At 39.2% G+C, this 17,899-nt stretch overlaps 2 protein-coding genes across 3 annotated transcripts in view; one reads left to right on the top strand and one right to left on the bottom strand.

Moving 5' to 3' along the window:
- LOC125801498 (zinc finger protein 239-like) overlaps positions 1-17,899 on the bottom strand; it is a 154,288-nt gene that overhangs the window by 65,688 nt on the left and 70,701 nt on the right. The gene's annotated exons all lie outside the window — the stretch shown is intronic.
- Positions 179-4,006, top strand: LOC125801222 (uncharacterized). Its single transcript, XM_049477599.1, has 6 exons — positions 179-590; positions 2,130-2,284; positions 2,414-2,507; positions 2,594-3,191; positions 3,282-3,456; positions 3,592-4,006. Exons 2-6 carry the CDS (start codon positions 2,160-2,162, stop codon positions 3,827-3,829), a joined length of 1,230 nt encoding a protein of 409 aa, XP_049333556.1. The 5' UTR covers positions 179-590; positions 2,130-2,159; the 3' UTR covers positions 3,830-4,006.

Here is a 17,899-nt window from a genome sequence, read left to right as displayed (position 1 = left end):
ATGGGTCACAAAGACACTGATAAAGTGGATAAATGGAGAATGCAAATTATAATAATTTATAATTATATATATTATATTTTTTTAGTATAAAAAAATCTAAACAAAAACTCTTTCAAATAAATAGTTCTAATTTATTTCACAAAAGAAATAAAAATTGGCGCTAAAAAGCGGCCAATCAGAATTCTCAGAGGGTCCAATGCACAAAATAGCAGCCAATTATATTCCTCTAAGAGACGGAGGCGGGTTATGTTTTGGAAAGTGGGCGTTAACTCTGGTTGTGTTAACTCAGAAAAACTTCTCTGAGACGGAGATGGAGAGAGAGCTTCTGAACAGACTGTTTCAGCTCGTAATATTAAGAACACTAACACTAGAAATCTCCAGAACTCAGCGTTTTTAATCAGAAACAATCAGTAAAGAGCTGAGTGCCGCTGCTGAACCTGTGGATCTACCGTGTGGAGTAAGGGAGGAAAGTTCTCTGACTGTGAGCTGCCCAAACGCTCCTGTTTAGCCCTGGGGAACCTGAAGGTGGACGGAGAACTCTGCTTCAAACTGCGTCTAAAATATGGTGTAAGAACACCGGGAGAGATTCGGTGAGTGTTAAAACACAGAAAAGTGTGTTTTAGACTGAAATAGCCAAGAGTAAATAGAGCTGTAAAATAGCGCTAATTAGCTTAGCGGCTAACGCCACTCACTATGCTAAGCTAATGCCGTTGAGTGCATTACAAACAGCTAAGCTAATACTGCTAAATAAGCTGTGGGAGAAGCTGTATTAATGTGTATGAACAACTGTGAGGAAAATAGCACTTATTAAACTGTATTCAGAGTATTTGGGTATTGTTTTTGTAAGAATACTGCTGAATGTAAAGCTATTGCTAAGCCACAGACATGTGAATGTGATTGTGTGAACAGTAGAGATGATATGAGTTACTCAGACACTGTTTTCATCTAACTTAAACAGGTAAGTTTTTTTTCTTGATAATTGAGTGAATTGAACTTTTGATATAACAGAACATGAGAAGTAAAATTTATTTTATTTGAAGATTTGAGATCTGTGAAAAGAAGGGAAAAGTTTATTGGTTACTGACATATTTATTTTGACATTTGATTTATTGATTGTTATTGTTCTTTTGTAACAGTTAAATGTGTGTTTTTGGTTTAATTGAAATCTGAAGGATTCTTAAATAGGTAATACATTTCTAACTCTAAAACTAGACTCATAAAATAAGTGTAATAATGAAAGGGAATCTAGAAAAGAAGAAAGAATTAGTAAGTTAATAAAATTACTGTAAATAGTCTATAATTAATAGTAATAGTTAATACTTACCAAGCTTAAATAAATAAATCTGGGGAAAAAAAGAAATGGGTGTTTAGGTTTGATTGATACTTTCACTGAAAGGTTAAAGTTGGAACTGAAAGTTGGAACTGAAAGTGAATATTTACCTGTGGTTTGGTCATTCAGATTTTTTTTTTCTGGGGAAAATTGTACTTTGTGATTACTGCATTTTTTAAATAACATTTAATACATTTTATAACTTGCCACATCCCTTGTTTCATTTATTTCATGTACTTTGCTCCCAGAGCGAACCTAACTGGTCCATTATTATGGTCCATATTGTTAATTTGTGTAACCTTAGTGTACGTGTGTCACGCGTTCCTGTCTAAAGTGCTACACACACTCTTTGCATTCTCTCAATGAGCTTCAAGATGTGGTCACCTGAAATGGTTTTCCAACAGTCTTGAAGGAGTTCCCAGAGGTGTTTAGCACTTGTTACTCCTTTGCCTTCACTCTGTGGTCCAGCTCGCCCCAAACCATCTGATTGGGTTCAGGTCCGATGACTGTGGAGGCCAGGTCATTTTTTGTACAAAACTCCACATGTGTTCATTCATAGTTTTGATGCTTTCAGTGAGAGTCAACAATGTAAATAGAAAATAAAGAAAACTCATGAGAAGGTGTGTCCAAACTTTTGGCCTGTACTGTATATATAATAAATATTGTTACTGCGCAAAAGCGAACGTGACATCAGAGAGCAGAAGGAGGTTTAGCGAGGCACAGCTAATGGCTCAACTGTGCCCTGTTATTCCTTAAAAACGAGAATTAGCTTATAACGCTTAATCCACCTTCTTTCCAGAAATCGGCACATTTTTGGTTAGAGGACACAATGAGGCACCAGCAGTGCCCTATTTGCCACGTCACATACTCGAATCTTCCTAAGCATCTGATGGGATTCCACAACGTGGCGAATCCCAAAGAGAAGGCCCTGCTCCTGAGCCTCTCCAGCGGACGGTAATTACTACTTATAAAACATAACAGAATAGCAACTTTTATACTTAATACTCGACTACTTGTAAAAATGTTATTTATACATATTTTTATACGGAATTGCATAAACTAAAATATATTATTAATATTTAGCGTAAAGGGGTTGTTTCGATGTGAAGAGCCTCAATGCGGGAAAACGGTTAAAAGGCTCGACAGGCATTACGCAGAATGCCACTTTGATAAAACGGTATGTGAAACAAATTGTTCGCTTTTTATTTCAAGATTTTTGTAATACGTTAGTAATGTCTTTTTATGTGTTTACATGTTTTATAGTCCGATGAAGCTAAGAGCATCATCACAAGGTGCAAAAAACAATACATCCTGGAGCAGCTAGGAAAACTGAGGGAAACCCATCCCCAGGTGCTGATGGTCAGCGTGCTGGATTTGGGCGGCAGGCAGACCACCCAGGATGACCAATGGACCCCACCACCCCCCGACGCACCAGCAGCGGCGGACCCAGCCTGCAGCCAGGGACATCAACGGACCTCCCATCTGCAAGCTGGATGCCTGGGACTTCTGGGGAATTACCGACTGAAAGCGGAAGTCCTGGGGAGGTCCATAGACATCCCACCCGACACTGAACTACCTGGAATGTCCACAGATATCAAACCAGAGCCAGTGCTGGTGGAGACCACCCAGGACCTCACACCCAACTGCTCAAACACAGACTGCCAGCGGCTTCTGAGAGAAAATCAGGAGCTCAAGGCACGTCTGGGTTTGGTTAAGGGAGAATGCCCCAGGCAGGACTGCCAGCATAAAAGCCAGGAGCTCTCCAGGCTGGTGCAGCTCTACATGGCAAGCCCCCAGAAGAAGCTCCGAAATAAATTTTCCAGAAAGGATGATTTTGAAACTGAGCATACCCCAAAATATGGTACGTGCATCTATTATCATTTTTCATATTAAAGGCAAAAATGTTTTCCAATTTTAACTATTTTATTCATGTAAACATTATGTTTTGCAGAACAAGTCCTACAAGACTTTTTTGTCTTCTGTGTCGGGGCCAATCCTTCAAGCAAAGTGAAAGACAACGGCAATACCTGCCGGAGCCACGTCCGGAGGTTTCTTTTGTTTGCAGGAGAGGGCAAGCTCCTGAAGGGGGACTTTTCCTTTTTAGCCAACTCAACGAAGATTGCAGAGTAAGTATTAAAAATTGTACTTATCTTTAATTAGCGTAAGTTATACTTACCATTAATTTGTTATCCAACTGTGTTTTTTTTTAAATTAAAACTTTGTTTGTGTTTATATTTTGTTCTATGTTCTATTGTTTACAGGTGGGTGGAGGTTCTTAAAACAGACAGAATGAAACCCACGACCATAAGAATTAATCTAATAAACATCCACAAGTTCGTCAAATTCCTAAACAACCTGCCTGCAGCCCAAACAAAACTCAGTGGGAGGGACTTCCAAAGGATCCATGCACAGATAAAGGCACGCCTGAAGGATCTACAGAAGGACGTCACTCTACATAGCAGAGGAAGGCAGTTGAGACAAAGGACACAAACTCATTAAGTTATCTGAAAAACTTCTCTGTATTAAAGGTCCGTTACTTGCAAGATCTGGCCGTTAGCGCCTGGTCGTCAAGTTCAGCCGATTGTTAGTCAAACTGTATGTGTAAGAAAGAAAAGAACTCCTTGTGAGTGGAAGTCGTTCCCAGAGCTCTGTTTTAATAAAGTGTTAATTGCTGAAGATGAAGTATCCTGTCTCTCTGTAACTTATCTCTACTTCAGGATTCCATCAAAGAAGTTCGTTTTGAGTCTGTTTATTAAAGTTAGAGGGTGTTTGCTTTGTTTCAGTGATTTAGGTCAGTGGTAATTGGTTATGTTTTGGATTTTAGCTCTTTTTTGGGAGGGAAAGGGCGAATATTGACGATTTCCGTGTGTTTAGATGATAGTTAGAACTGTATTTAAATATTTTTTTAGCCAATGAGGGTGAAAAGAACGTACAGGGTCGAGGGGAGCGGTAATAACGTCCAGGTCGGACAATGCTGCGATGACAACTAAGTAATCCAATTACATTTCTTTTTCTTTATAATTTTATTTCTAATTTTTCCCATTTCCTCCCCAATTTACACGGCCAATTACCCAACCCATTCATTAGGACTCCCCCTATCACTAGTGATACCTCAACACATCAGGAGGGTGAAGACTAACACATGCTTCCTCCGATACATGTGAAGTCAGCCACCGCTTCTTTTCGAGCTGCTGCCGATGCAGCATTGCCGAGCAGCCAGCGCGCTTGGAGGAAAGCACAGCGGCTCGGCTCTGGTACATCAGCTCACAGACGCTCTGTGCTGCAGACATCACCGTAGGAGTGATGTGGGGAGAGAGCGCCATCTACCCACCCAGAGGGAGCAGGGCCAATTTTGCTCCCTCTAACGCTGGCAGCTTGATGGCAAAGCTGCATGAGCTGCATGCAACCTCCTGCTCATAGTGGCAGCGAGTAATCCAATTACATTTAAGTAATATTTTCACCTTCATTCCTAATTTTTTAAATTTTAAGTTTTTTTTTTATTACTTTTTTTGCCCCTTGTGTGGGGAGACATATCTGGCAGCACAGTCCAACCCAGCCCGCCCCAGGGTCACAGTCACAGCCAAGCCCAGTGTCCTAGAGCTTAGATTGGGCCCAAAAAATCAGACCCGACCCTGCCTGAGCTCGTGCACGTTCTGCCCGACCCCACCCGACCCATAAAATGTCATTATGAGCCCGAGCCGACCCAACCCTTAAACTGCCTGTTTTGAGCAAAATCTGTTCAGAATGATGGTAATTAACAATGAAACACAGGAGCATAAACCTAGTATACTGTAAAAAAAAAAAAAAAAAAAGTGTAAAAAAAACGGTAATTTTCCGGCAGCAGGGGTGCCGGAAAATGTCTGTAAAAAATAATTTTTAAAACATACATAAACCGTAAAAAAACAGTTATTGTATTTACTGTAATCAACGTCTATTATTGTAATTTTACAAGAAATTGCCCTTTAATTACATTAAATGTTTTTCTTTTAACATATTTTATTTCTTAAAAAAGTGTCATGCACTCTTTATAAAATGGAATACTTCGTCATTTTACAAGAAATGTTTCTATAATTACATGAAATCTTTTAATTTTAACATATTTTAATTCTTAAAAAAGTGTCATGCACTCTTTATAAAATGGAATAATTCGTCATTTTACAGGAAATGTTTCTATAATTACATGAAATCTTTTAATTTTAACATATTTTAATTCTAGGGTCCTTATAAAATTTGTCATTTTACAAGAACTTTTTCTATAATTACATGAAATATTTTAGTCAGTCAAGTCATTATCAACCGCTTTATCCATTAAGGGTCGCGGGGGGGTGCTGGAGCCTATCCCAGCCAGCATCGGGCGGAAGGACATACACCCTGGACAGGCCACCAGTCCATCACAGGGCAGACAGACACAGACAGACAAACACATTCACTCACACCACACAGAAAGACCCGGGTCGCCCCAGCCGGGAATCGAACCCAGGCCGTCTTGCTGTGAGGCGGAAGTGAATGTGTTTGTCTGTCTGTGTCTGTCTGCCCTGTGATGCACTGCGCCACCGTGCCGCCCATGAAATCTTTTAATTTTAACATATTTTATTTTTATCATATTTTTATTTTTTTATTTTAAAGGGTCAAGCACTCTTTATAAAATGGAATAATTCGTCATTTTACAGGAAATGTTTCTATAATGTGCCTTAAATGAATTGTGTAAAGGCTTCTAAGTAATATTAATTCATAGAATTAAATTATTTAATATTAGAGTGATAAGCCTTCAAATGTGAGTATGTAATTTCAGGCGGTAAAAAAATGGTTAAAATAGGCTTGGAGCTTTGGGTTGTGAACATAACTGTACATGGCAGTGATGTAGAGAGCATTTGCTAAATTATCATTAGCTAAGGTTTTTTTAAACTCAGCTTCATCACCACCACCTGGGAGTAGCAAATGGTGACATGTCAGCTATAGGTGATAGCTTCATGATGGCATAGTCATCATTGTCTGTTGAAACTGTTGGGTTAGATTACCCAACCCTGTTATACACTATATTGCCAAAAGTAATAATTCACCCATCCAAATAATTGAGATCTCAGTTAATTCCAGCTGCTCGATCATGGAAACCCATTCCATGAAGCTCTCAACACGCTGCAACTTATTATTTCAAAAATGTTTGTCAGAATCAGTCTGCATGCCTAGGTGCTTGGTTTTGTGCTCCTTTGGCCATGAAAGTTATTGGAACACCTAAATTAAATTAATTGGATGGGCGAGGGAATACTAGAGGGAAAGTTTGCAGTTGATTGACTGTTACACTGAACTTTTGCTGTTGAGAGGAATGTTTACGTCCGATTGGTCTTGAGGTTATTAATCAGGGTGAGCAGAAAAAGTTTTATTTGATTTTGAAGATTTTAATGTTGAAATAATGACATCACCCACCTCTAGTATTCACTCGCCCATCCAATTAATTTAATTTAGGTGTTCCAATAACTTTCATGGCCGCAGGAAATTAAGACACGTGTGTGTGTGTGTGTGTGTGTGTGTGTGTGTGTATATATAATTTATTTTTCAAAACTTAACTATGTAAGTGGATTTAAACATTTGTTTTTAACTGAAAAGTATTTATAAACCTGTCTGTGAAGTGTGATCATTAAAGTACATAAAATATTTAGTAATAATAGTATTTCTGATTGCTGTTCTGTTACTTCACTTACTCAGCACTGTGGATGGTGTTTTGCTTCAAATATTTAGAACACTGTTTTTTACTGCACAAAAAATATTTTTAAAAATTTAACCCCTGGGAGACTGACAGCCAGGGCAAGACTCAAACACTCAAGATAACCAGGGTGAGAACCAGAAAATGAGAACCAACACTCAGAGCAGAGTACTTTTTTAATAGTTTATTAGACAATAGAAAACACATTTCCCATTATCTCTTAGTTGGCACTTGGGATCACTCTACACTGTAATTTCCATAGGATAGTAATTCATTATAAAATAATAAACCTGAAGTTTTACACACTGGATCTCGATTTTAACACTCCACAGATCTGAAGCAAATCACAAATACTAACAAATAAGTTTTATATTGTAGTAAATTCCATATTTTTTCCAGTTTATTTATGTAAAATAGTGGTTAAAATTGCAAAATTACAAAATGTTTCTTTATTAGCCTACAAAATTTCTTGCTATTATACATTTTCAAATGAATTAATAACAGTATTGCGTATGTATTTTACTAAAATATCTGCATTTTAAAATGTTAACTTTGTGTAAAAATACAGAAAATTTAGTTTTTTTGTCACAAAATATGACTTTATTTTTACAGTTAGTATTGTTCGAATTGTCATCTAAAATGTGTTAAAAAACAGATATTTAATGTATTTTATTCACACAGATTTTTTATGTTAAATCACATGACTCATTTCAATAGACAGTTTATTCTTGTCATTTTAATACCATTTGCCTGTCATTTTGAAATACAGGGAAATATTTTAAAATTTTACTTGGAAAAACTGTAAAAAAAAATGTTTTTTTTTTACAGTGTATTTAATAATTTTTTTTTTTTTAAGAACAGCTGGCTCGTGTGGCCTGAGCTGTGTGATTATAACATTTTAACTGGGGCACCTTTCAGTTTAACTTGTAAATTACGGGGTTATAATAGTTTTGAACAATTTACTATAGCCTAATTTTATTTTGTTTTCACTTTTTCTCTTAAAAATCAGTTAGTTTTAAGTCGTATTTGGAGTGGGTTTGCTAGGAATGCGGTGGGAAATCTCTTGGGACACTGTAGCGCTTAGATTCTCTGCCCAAACCCGACCCGAAGCCCGATCCAAACTCGAGTCAGGTTCGGGCAGAGAATCTAAGCTCTACAGTGTCCCAGCCGCAGGAGGAGGGGGAGACCTGCTGTAACCCTCGCTGTGCCTGGGAAATTCTTCAATTGAAAGAGGAACTTCGGGCTGCTCGTGAAGGAAAAAGAAACAGGAAAACGTCTCTACAGTAGTCTTCCATATCCCGCGTTTTTTAATTTTGGTACTGAATGGCCAGGCAGTTGGTGGCTGCAGTGAGTGTTCCTCCTCCTTCACACCACCATAAACTGGCTGTTTTCGGCTGTTTGAATAAGCGAAATCTGTTCAGAATAATGTAATGAACACTGCAACACTGAAAGAGTGTTGCAGTTAATAAAAATGTGTAAGAACAGCTAAACACAGCGCTACTCGTCAAACGCGGACAAGTGGAGAAGCTCCCAGATCTGCATGATTATAACATTCTAACTGGTGAATTATTTTAAACAGTTTGTTTTGTTACTTAAGGTTATAGTAGTTTTGAATGCTTCATTATAGTTTTATTTTATTTTCACCTTTTCTCATCCAATTCAGTTAGTTTTAGTTGGTTTTTAGAGTGAACTCTACAGGTTTCCCCAATTTTCACCAAAATGATCAACTACCATCAACACCACCTGCTCTTAAACTGCTGGAGTGGAAATAGCGCTTATAAATAAATTAACAAACACAAAAACTAAGGGTATTTTCAATTTCAGGTCATTGTAGTTAGTTTTATAAACTCTCAATTCAGTTCCATTAAGTTACTTTTTTCTTTTAATTACTGTTTTTATTAGTTTTAGTAAACGAAAATGTTTTCTTACTTTCAGTTTGTTATTTCATTTGTTTTTTGTTAATGATAATACTTGGATATTTGGTTATATTGTGATTATCATGCCAGAGCTTTATATAAAATAAAAATAGCATTAAAAATAGGTGCCTATGTCACAGACTATTTCCTGGTGCCCGAGGAATGTGGTGGGAAATCTCGGGTCGGGTCCGGGCAGATAATCTGTTTTTTTTTTCTCCCAATTTGGTTATCCAGTTGTCCCACCCCTTTTTGTGCGTCCCCATCACTGGTGGCACCTGTGACTCTTGGAGGATGTGGATGAGCAGACGCCTCCTCCGACACGTGTGAGATCAGTCAGCCCTTTTTTTCAGCTGCTGCAGATGAATCATTGCCTGAGCAGCTAGCGGCACCCAGAGGAAAGCACAGCGGCTCGGTTCCGATTCATCCGCTCACAGACGCCTCGTGCCGCCCGGCGCCACCTTAAAACGTGATAGGGAGAGAGCGCCATCTACCCACCTGGAGGGAGCAGGGCCAATTTTGCTCCCTCTGAGCGCCGGCAGCTGATGGTAAAGCTGCATGAAAGGGGGTACGAACCTGTGACCTCCCGCTCATAGTGGCAGCGCATTAGACTGCTGGACCACTCGGCGCCCTGGGCAGGTAATCTAAGCTCTAATATTAATATATATCGAAACCGTACCGATACCATGGCCCAAAAACCGCTCTAATGAAGTGTCAACCGGTGGATTAAATGTAATGTGGTGCCCATGTACAACTTCCGGCGCCGACGCGAGTGGCTGCCTGTTCCAGTAACTCCGTCTCCTTTGTGTGTTTTTTTCAAGTTTTTTACGTTTATTTATCGTCTCTGTGCTACTACACACATCTAGTGTGCGTCTTATTTATATCCTAAGGATATGTTTATCGTAAGCATGTGGGGCAGCGAGGAATATCAGGTTTATTCCCGTGAAGAACTGCTGGCTCTATGACCCGCGGGACGTGGGGGCATTGTCCACACAATACCGGTGGAACTGAGAAGGAAATACCGCGGTTGCAGGGCCGGAGCTAAGCTAAAGGCTAAGCTAACGGCTAAGTGGACGGAGAAGCGCTGGAGGTACAAACCCTCAGTTCCGTCGGTGGTTATGGGGAATGTAAACTCACTGACCAACAAAACCGACGAGGTAGCCTGTCTGGTGAAGAATCAGAAGCTCTACAGGGAGTGTAGCGTGCTGTGTTTCACTGAGACCTGGCTCAACCCCGACACGCCGGATGCTAACGTGGAGCTACCCGGCTTCTCTACAGTGAGAGCGGACAGGGACCCGGCGCTATGCGGCAAGCGGAAAGGTGGGGGGATCGCGCTCTTCATTAACAACAGATGGTTCAACCCTGGACATGTAAATGTGAAGGAGGTGATCTGCTGTCAGGATATTGAACTTTTAGCGGTGAGTCTCCGACCTTATTACATGCCGCGGGAGCTTTCTCACGTGATCCTCGTCTGTGTTTACATTCAGCCGAGAGCGGACGTGCAGGCGGCGTGTGACGTCATCCACTCCACCGTCGCAGCGCTGCAGACCCAGTACCCTGACGCCTTCTATGTGATTACTGGAGATTTTAATCACGTAACGCTGGACTCTACCCTGCCTGCCTTTTTCCAGTTTGTGGACTGTCCAACCAGGAATAACAGAACCATAAACTTGCTGTATGCTAATTTGAAGGATGCATACAGGGCTATTCCACTACCACCGCTGGGGAAATCAGATCACAACCTGGTCTTCCTGCAGCCTCAGTACAAACCACTGGTACTGAGGCAGTTACTACCACACGCTCATTCAGAGTCTGGTCTCCTGAAGCAGAGGAAGCCCTAAGGGACTGCTATGACACCACTGACTGGAGCGTGCTGCTGCACCCACATGGCGAGGACATTGAGGGGGTGACTCACTGTGTTACAGACTACTTGAATTTCTGTATGGATGTTGCTGTTACCACAAAGACTGTACACTGCTTTCCAAACAACAAACCCTGGATTACCAGTACCGTCAAGGACCTCCTCAACCAAAAGAAGAGGGCGTTCAAAGATGGAAATCTGGTAGAGCTAAAGCACGTACAGAGGGAACTCAAGGTACGTCTTAAAGAGGCCAAGTAGTCTTACAGGAAAAAGGTGGAAAGAAAGCTGCAAGATAACAACATGAAGGAGGTCTGGGGTGCTATGAAAACCATCACTGGGTGCAAGAACAACAACGGCAATCCAGTAGATGGGGGTGTGGACAGAGCAAACCAGTTTAACAACTTTTACAACAGGTTTGAATGTCCTCCTGCTGCCCCCTCCTCCTACCCTCCTGCATCATCACCATCATCTCCACCACCATCACCTCCAACTCCACCATCACCCTCACCTCCATCTTCATCACCACCACCACTCTCTCCTCCATCATCATCTTCATCAGCACCATCCTCCTCACTTCCTCCATCTTCATCACCACTACCATTACCCCCACCTCCACCATCTTCATCAGCACCAACACCACCCTCACCTCCACCATCTTCATCATCAACACTATCAGCTGGCAGACAAATCAGCTCCACCAGTCCACCAAACTTTACTGCAGACGAAGTAAGGAGACAGCTGAGGAGACTTCACCCCAGGAAGGCAGCTGGCCCGGACAGAGTGTCCCCCAGAAAGTGGTAACACTTACTAATGCTAGCTAGTAAGCCAACATAGGTTAGCTAAATTAGCCTTAATGCTGGATTTGGATTTTAAAATATATAAAGTTGTAAATTCGTGTTAGCTAGCTAGTTCTCCAAATAAGATAGCCAGCTAGTGTAACTTTAGCTCGACTTCATTGTTTAGTCAGGATATGGCGCCAAAACAGGGACGTAGCTGGTATTAGCAGCCTGTTTTTAATAATGTTAGCTCAACATTAACTAGCTGGCTAAATTTGGTGCATGACTAGCTAACCTAGGTTAACTAACTAGCTTAGCTAACTGCCTGGGTAAACTATGGAAGCCCATTCCTGCCACCTAAAAAAATTAAATAATCCAGCCCTTTTTTTTTACTATTAAGTATATTATATTTATATATTTTGAGATACTAAGTCATTATTTTGGTATACTATCTCAATATTTGGAGATACTATCTCATTATTTTGAGATAGTATGTCATTATTTTTAGATACTATTTCAATATTCTGAGATATTGAGAAATATTGGTGCTTTTAGAAGAATCATACAATATCAAAATAAGCCTCCGGAGAGATTAGATTAATTTAATAACACACTGGACTTCTATTTTAGTGTGTTAAAGAGAGTGGCTGTGGCTCCGACTATTCTGTATGGTATGTATGTGTATAATTGAGCAGAACAGCGATGTGGAACTCAATTAGTCAACTCCTTACTGTTACAGCAGAAAACAGTTCACAAAATAATGACGTAGTATCTCAAAATAATGACTCACTATCTCAAAATAATGACTTAGTATGTCAAAATAATGAGAGCAGTTTACTTAATAATAATTTAAAAAATGTGCTGGATTATTTTTACTTTTTTAGGCGGCGGGAACATGCTTCCATAGTTTACTCAATAGTTTAATCAAATAAAAAAATGCATAGATAACCCAGTTAGTTAGCTATCTGTAGAGTAGAGTGGCGTGCTGGAGATAGAGAGTTAAGGCACTATATTTTTAAGATTTCTCATGTTTAATTTCTTCTCAAATTTGTTTTCAGAACCAAGAAACTGCAACAAGTTTTTTTTTTCAAGTTCTTGCCACCATCTACAGGGATGAGAGAGAATATTCAAGGAAGATCTATGATGTTGGCTGAGCATCTTATTGAAACAGCATCGGCAGAACAACTTGGATATGTTGTTGTGAGAATTCTAAAATTCAACCCACAATTTCAGGAATTTATTGACGTAGATAGGAATGTAGACATCAGTGTAGTGGATTAACCAGAGGATTTCTTCATGGCTTGGACACACACACACACACTACCCCCATCTTATGGTCTAAAAGGAATGTTCTAACTTTACAATCACCCCAGAAGAACACTCTAAAAAAACCTTGGAGTAATCTTTTTCAAACAACCTTAAATTTCAAAATGACATTTACTGACTATTTCTTCACTCAGCCTCGCTCGAGAGCCCTAAATGCGAGTTTAGGGTAAAATTCTGTTTACATTCCTCCAAGTCATAAACCTCGGAGTTAATGTAAACATTTGGAACATTTGCAACACCATCACTAGGACGGGACTGCGGACTTAAGAGAGTGTCAAAACTTAATTAATGCCTTGGAAATTGTTAATTCACCAAATGTTGTACCAATTTAGGGGTTTGTGCCTAGTTATTTCTGCAATCACTTAGAAATAAGATTAATGAAATTAAGAGAAATGTTCTAAGCTTGGGATTCCATTTTCAACATTGCAGGCTCAAATTCTGTGGGGTGCAGAAAGAACTCCTTCCCCCACCATCGTAAATTCCGACGCCAACCGCTTATCTGAGCACTCAGCAGAGGAGAGGAATTTCTCACTCAGAAGATTTTGCTTAAAATACATCTATATTGACTATATAAAAAAATGTGTTTTATAGAATGTTTACTAGATAATGGTATATGTGTCTGGTATATGGTATATGTGTTTGGATGTGTCCTGATTCAATTTTTCTACACATTCAAGTCTGAATCAACAAGGTTTAACTAGCATTTGATAATTTAGCTTTATTTGGTTATCAGTGGTTTAACCAGGTATTATCTTTTAAGTGATTTAATTGGGTTTAAATAATAACATGACTCTTGATCTCTTTCTGACAGAGTATCATCCATCGTTGTATTTCTAAGATTATCTAGTATTACAAAACTGTTTGTGGGCAAAATATATATAGTACATTTATTGTGATTCAATTGTAAGATTGTTGTTTCCTGAATTTATCCTCACAAACTGATATGCTGAAAAATGTATTTTTAATCCACTGTTTAATTGAGTTTTCTTTTGGTTTGGTCTATTAGAAAAAATGGAAATCTCACTAGCTGAAGCATGCTGACCATGTGAGCGAGGGGGGGTTTATGGCCCTTTGTGAATCCCCACCAAAGTTTGAAATTGCTCCTAGACCAATCAAAACACAGACATTTGGGCCACAGGGCCAATCATAGCTCAGGGGCCAAACAGGCCACAGAGTCTAATAGTTAAACTGGGCAGACACAGTTCAGTTGCCAGTTTTAGAGTTTCCAGTTGAGTTTTGGGAGTTCAGGTCAGAGCAGTTGGAGGAGAAGCAGTTAGAGAAGGAGTGGGAGAAGGAGTTGGAGAAGATGAGTTGAGGAAAACAGTTAGAGGAGAGAGGTTAGGGAGCCCAGAGATGGAGAAAGGATAGACTGTTAGTTTAGTCATCTTAAGTTAGTTTTCTTAGACTAGTGCATTTAATCTTCAAGTATATTAATATTAGCTATCCTAGTTAAAATATCTAAGGTTATTTTACAATCTACGAAGCCAAGCATTATTCCATCTAAGTTTAGCTAAAGTACAGCTGAAAAAGAGATCCGCCAGATCCAACCCAGAAACCTGCGGTCCGGAGGCCACCAGCAAGCCAGCTGAGAGTGGGGATTTACCCTGTGGGTTCTAATGGGGCTCCGTGCTGACACAGGAAGTCAACCCACCCTGCAGACAGGCTCACGTGATCCTTTTTCGGGGTGAAGCATCAGACGACCAACCCAGGCGGACGTCACCAAGGCCCACTTCAACAACTCAGAGTAAGGCAGAGCTGGGTTTAATCTTTCGGCAGATGGTGTCTGTTGGTCATGGTTTGGTCGGGTCTTTAATAGAGCGTCTTTAGTATAGATGACTCATTTTGAGTGGCTTGGTTGGAAATAAGAATTGGTTTCGTAGACTTAAAATGCCTTAGACCCTTATTTAGAAATACTCACTTAATAGTTATATTAATCTTTATTCCTTTCATATCAGCATTATAACGTGTTTGTTCTTTTATTTCTCATTTATCATTCTACACTATGATTTGATAGCTAATGGCTACATTTATGACTTTTTAATGAATTATTTACTCATATCTGTGTGATTTAATAAATACTTTTATTTTACAAAACCTGTCATTTCAGTGTGTTTTTCTGGATAACTTGGTTATGAAAATTTCTGTCACCTGTAGAAACCACACCCTGAGATGTCTTGTGTTATTAATTAATTTGATTAATTAATTAATTAATTAATTTATCTAATTAAATTAATTTAATAACTGGCGCCCAATTAAAAAATATTTCAACATCTCAATTAGCACCAGGTATTAAACCACTGAGCCGTTACACTGGGCTGTAGCTCTGACTGAGTAAAGACTGCGGGCTTGTGCTGCTGCTGCTGCTGCAGCTCCGACTAGTGGTTGTATGAGGAACTGCTAAATCTGAGGAAATGCTAAATCTATCACATGTTCTTAACAGCTCACAATTTTTTTATTTTATATTTATTAAGCCTTATTTCAGTATCAAACGTTTTGATCAAAGTTAATGTAACTTGTATTTTATGTCATTCCTATTCACTTGAATAGTTTGGTTCTTGATTGATGGAGTTTTTGGATTTCATAACATGACAAATTAAAAGGATTTATGTTAATAGAGCAACAAGCAAACATTTTTTCCATGCAACTGTAATATTTGATTGAATAAATAGTATATTGAGAGTTATTTAACATTAAGGAGTAATTACATTCATTTTATATTACATTTGGTTACATTTTATTACATTTATAAGTTACATCTGGCCCTCAGAGGACAGCCAATATGCCAATGTGGCCCTCGGCCAAAATGAGTTTGACACCCCTGCTCTACTGGTTTTCTCATTGGTCTATGGTTCAGTCAGTCTGATTAAAAATCTGCAAGTTAATCTACAGGGATATTTGGTTGTGTTGTGTTGCTAAAGTTATGTACTCTGTTATCTTTTCTTTATTTGGTATCGTTTTGCTAAAGGTTTTTTTTATATCTCTAAAGGTACTAAAAATATCTAATCCATTTACTTTATTGATTGTTTTATCCAGTACCAGCTATTATCGTTGTTTTACATCACCTTATTTATTTACTCATATTCATGTCTATGTGATTCAATAAAAGGCTTTTATATTGCAAGATCTGCAATCTTATCTATTCTTTTAAAGAGTAACTGTTTATTATACTTTGGGTTGATTGACAAATATCTTTCAGTTAATTATACTTTGGGTTGATTGACAAATATCTTTCAGTTATGATTACTTATTTTAGTGACATAATCATTGTGTGAAACCTTGTATTCAATATGCATAACCAATACTCACATTGTATCTGATCATTTTTATTACTCAGTGTCTTTTACACGCATTTATATAAAAGATTAACCAATAATCACAATATATCCTTTACACATATAGTAAAACATTGTTTGATATGGCATGTGACTAACACAGACTTTATTATATGACAAATTAACCCACATGATACATTTACTAACACATTAACATATAACATATGAGATGTAGCTCAGGCTTGAAGTATTTTGTTTAATACTGCATGACCCTAACTAACGGTCATCAATTCGACTGGTACAGGGCTAAATTGCTACAAAAAAGGCTATTAGATCAAAGCAGCCTTTGGATGAGTGAGTGCCTCCCTAAAAGACCTCTGCTTCAAAGCGGGGGGTGACGCACACACACAGATAGTGCCACGATGTTTCATTCTGGAAGAACACAGTCAAGGCCAAACACTAGTGGTCCGGTCAGACACGTGAAACTTGAGTACTAACACGTGAAATTATGCATATTAACATGAGCTAATCGTTAGTAACGCCTCATCAGCAGGTCTCACGTCATTTTGGGTATAAAACATGGAGTCAGATCAGAGGGGGGTCAGAACTTATGCTGGGACGGCTGTTAGACGGTCTTTCATGTGTGGGTTCTCCTGAATATTCAGTACTTTGTAATAAATACCTGGTTTGCTTTCAACTTCACTCCATCTGTCTGACTCTCTCTATCAAACGAACACGCAGGGGAGTTGTACCCCGGACGAGAGGTGGGAGTAGCCCACCTTTCATTTTCTTTTCTACAACAATTTGGTGACCCCGACCTCTGAACGAGTCTGACGAAGGACAGCATCCGGCACTGATCCACTCACGGCCGAACTTAACAAACCAGGTAAGCAGAGCCTGTTTAATCAAATTCTGCATATTGGCTATTTCAAATTTGAGTGGAGCGGCGCTCTGGCTGCTGTCCGGAGGAGAGCAGGAAGCATACCAAGCTATTTATAAAAAAGAGTAGATGCTGTTCCTACTCAAGGGTTTATAAAAACGAGTAGATGCTGTTCCTACTCAAGGGTTTATAAAAAAAGAGTAGATGCTGTTCCTACTCAAGGGTTAAGGATTGGATGCTGGCGTCTCCCCCCGGCTTCTGACGAGAAGTTCGGATAAAGGCCAGGTGTAAGGCTCACCTCGAGATTGATCCGCTCGTAAACAAGCCAGAGTAGACGCTGTACCTACTCAACTCTATTTTAATTCGGTTAAAAAGAGCAGAAGTTGTCCCTGCTCGGGTAGACGAAGTACACTACTTCTCTATTTTAATTCGGTTAAAAAGAGCAGATGCTGTCCCTGCTCGGGTAGACACTGTACACTACTTCTCTATTTTGATTCGGTTGAAAAGAGCAGATGCTGTGCCTGTTCGGGTAGACGCTGTACCTACTTCTCTATTTTAATTCGATTAAAAAGAGCAGATGCTGTCCCTGCTCGGGTAGACGCTGTACACTACTTCTCTATTTTAATTCGGTTAAAAAGAACAGATGTTGTCCCTGTTCGGGTAGACGTGTACCTACTTCTCTATTTTTATTCGGCTGGAAGAAATAACAAAACAAATAAAACGGGGTACACATAGCAGTATAAACTATAAGTTTGAGGGAAGTGAGTCTGTGGCCAATAAGTGTGAGAGAGTATGCGTGTGTATGTGTGCTTATTCCAGGGACTGAGTGTGTCTGACTTT

The sequence above is a fragment of the Astyanax mexicanus genome, chromosome 4 (assembly GCF_023375975.1).
Source record: "Astyanax mexicanus isolate ESR-SI-001 chromosome 4, AstMex3_surface, whole genome shotgun sequence".
NCBI lineage: Eukaryota > Metazoa > Chordata > Actinopteri > Characiformes > Acestrorhamphidae > Astyanax > Astyanax mexicanus.
The sequence above is the reverse complement of the archived record's forward strand: the minus strand, read 5'-3'. Positions and strand labels throughout refer to the sequence as shown.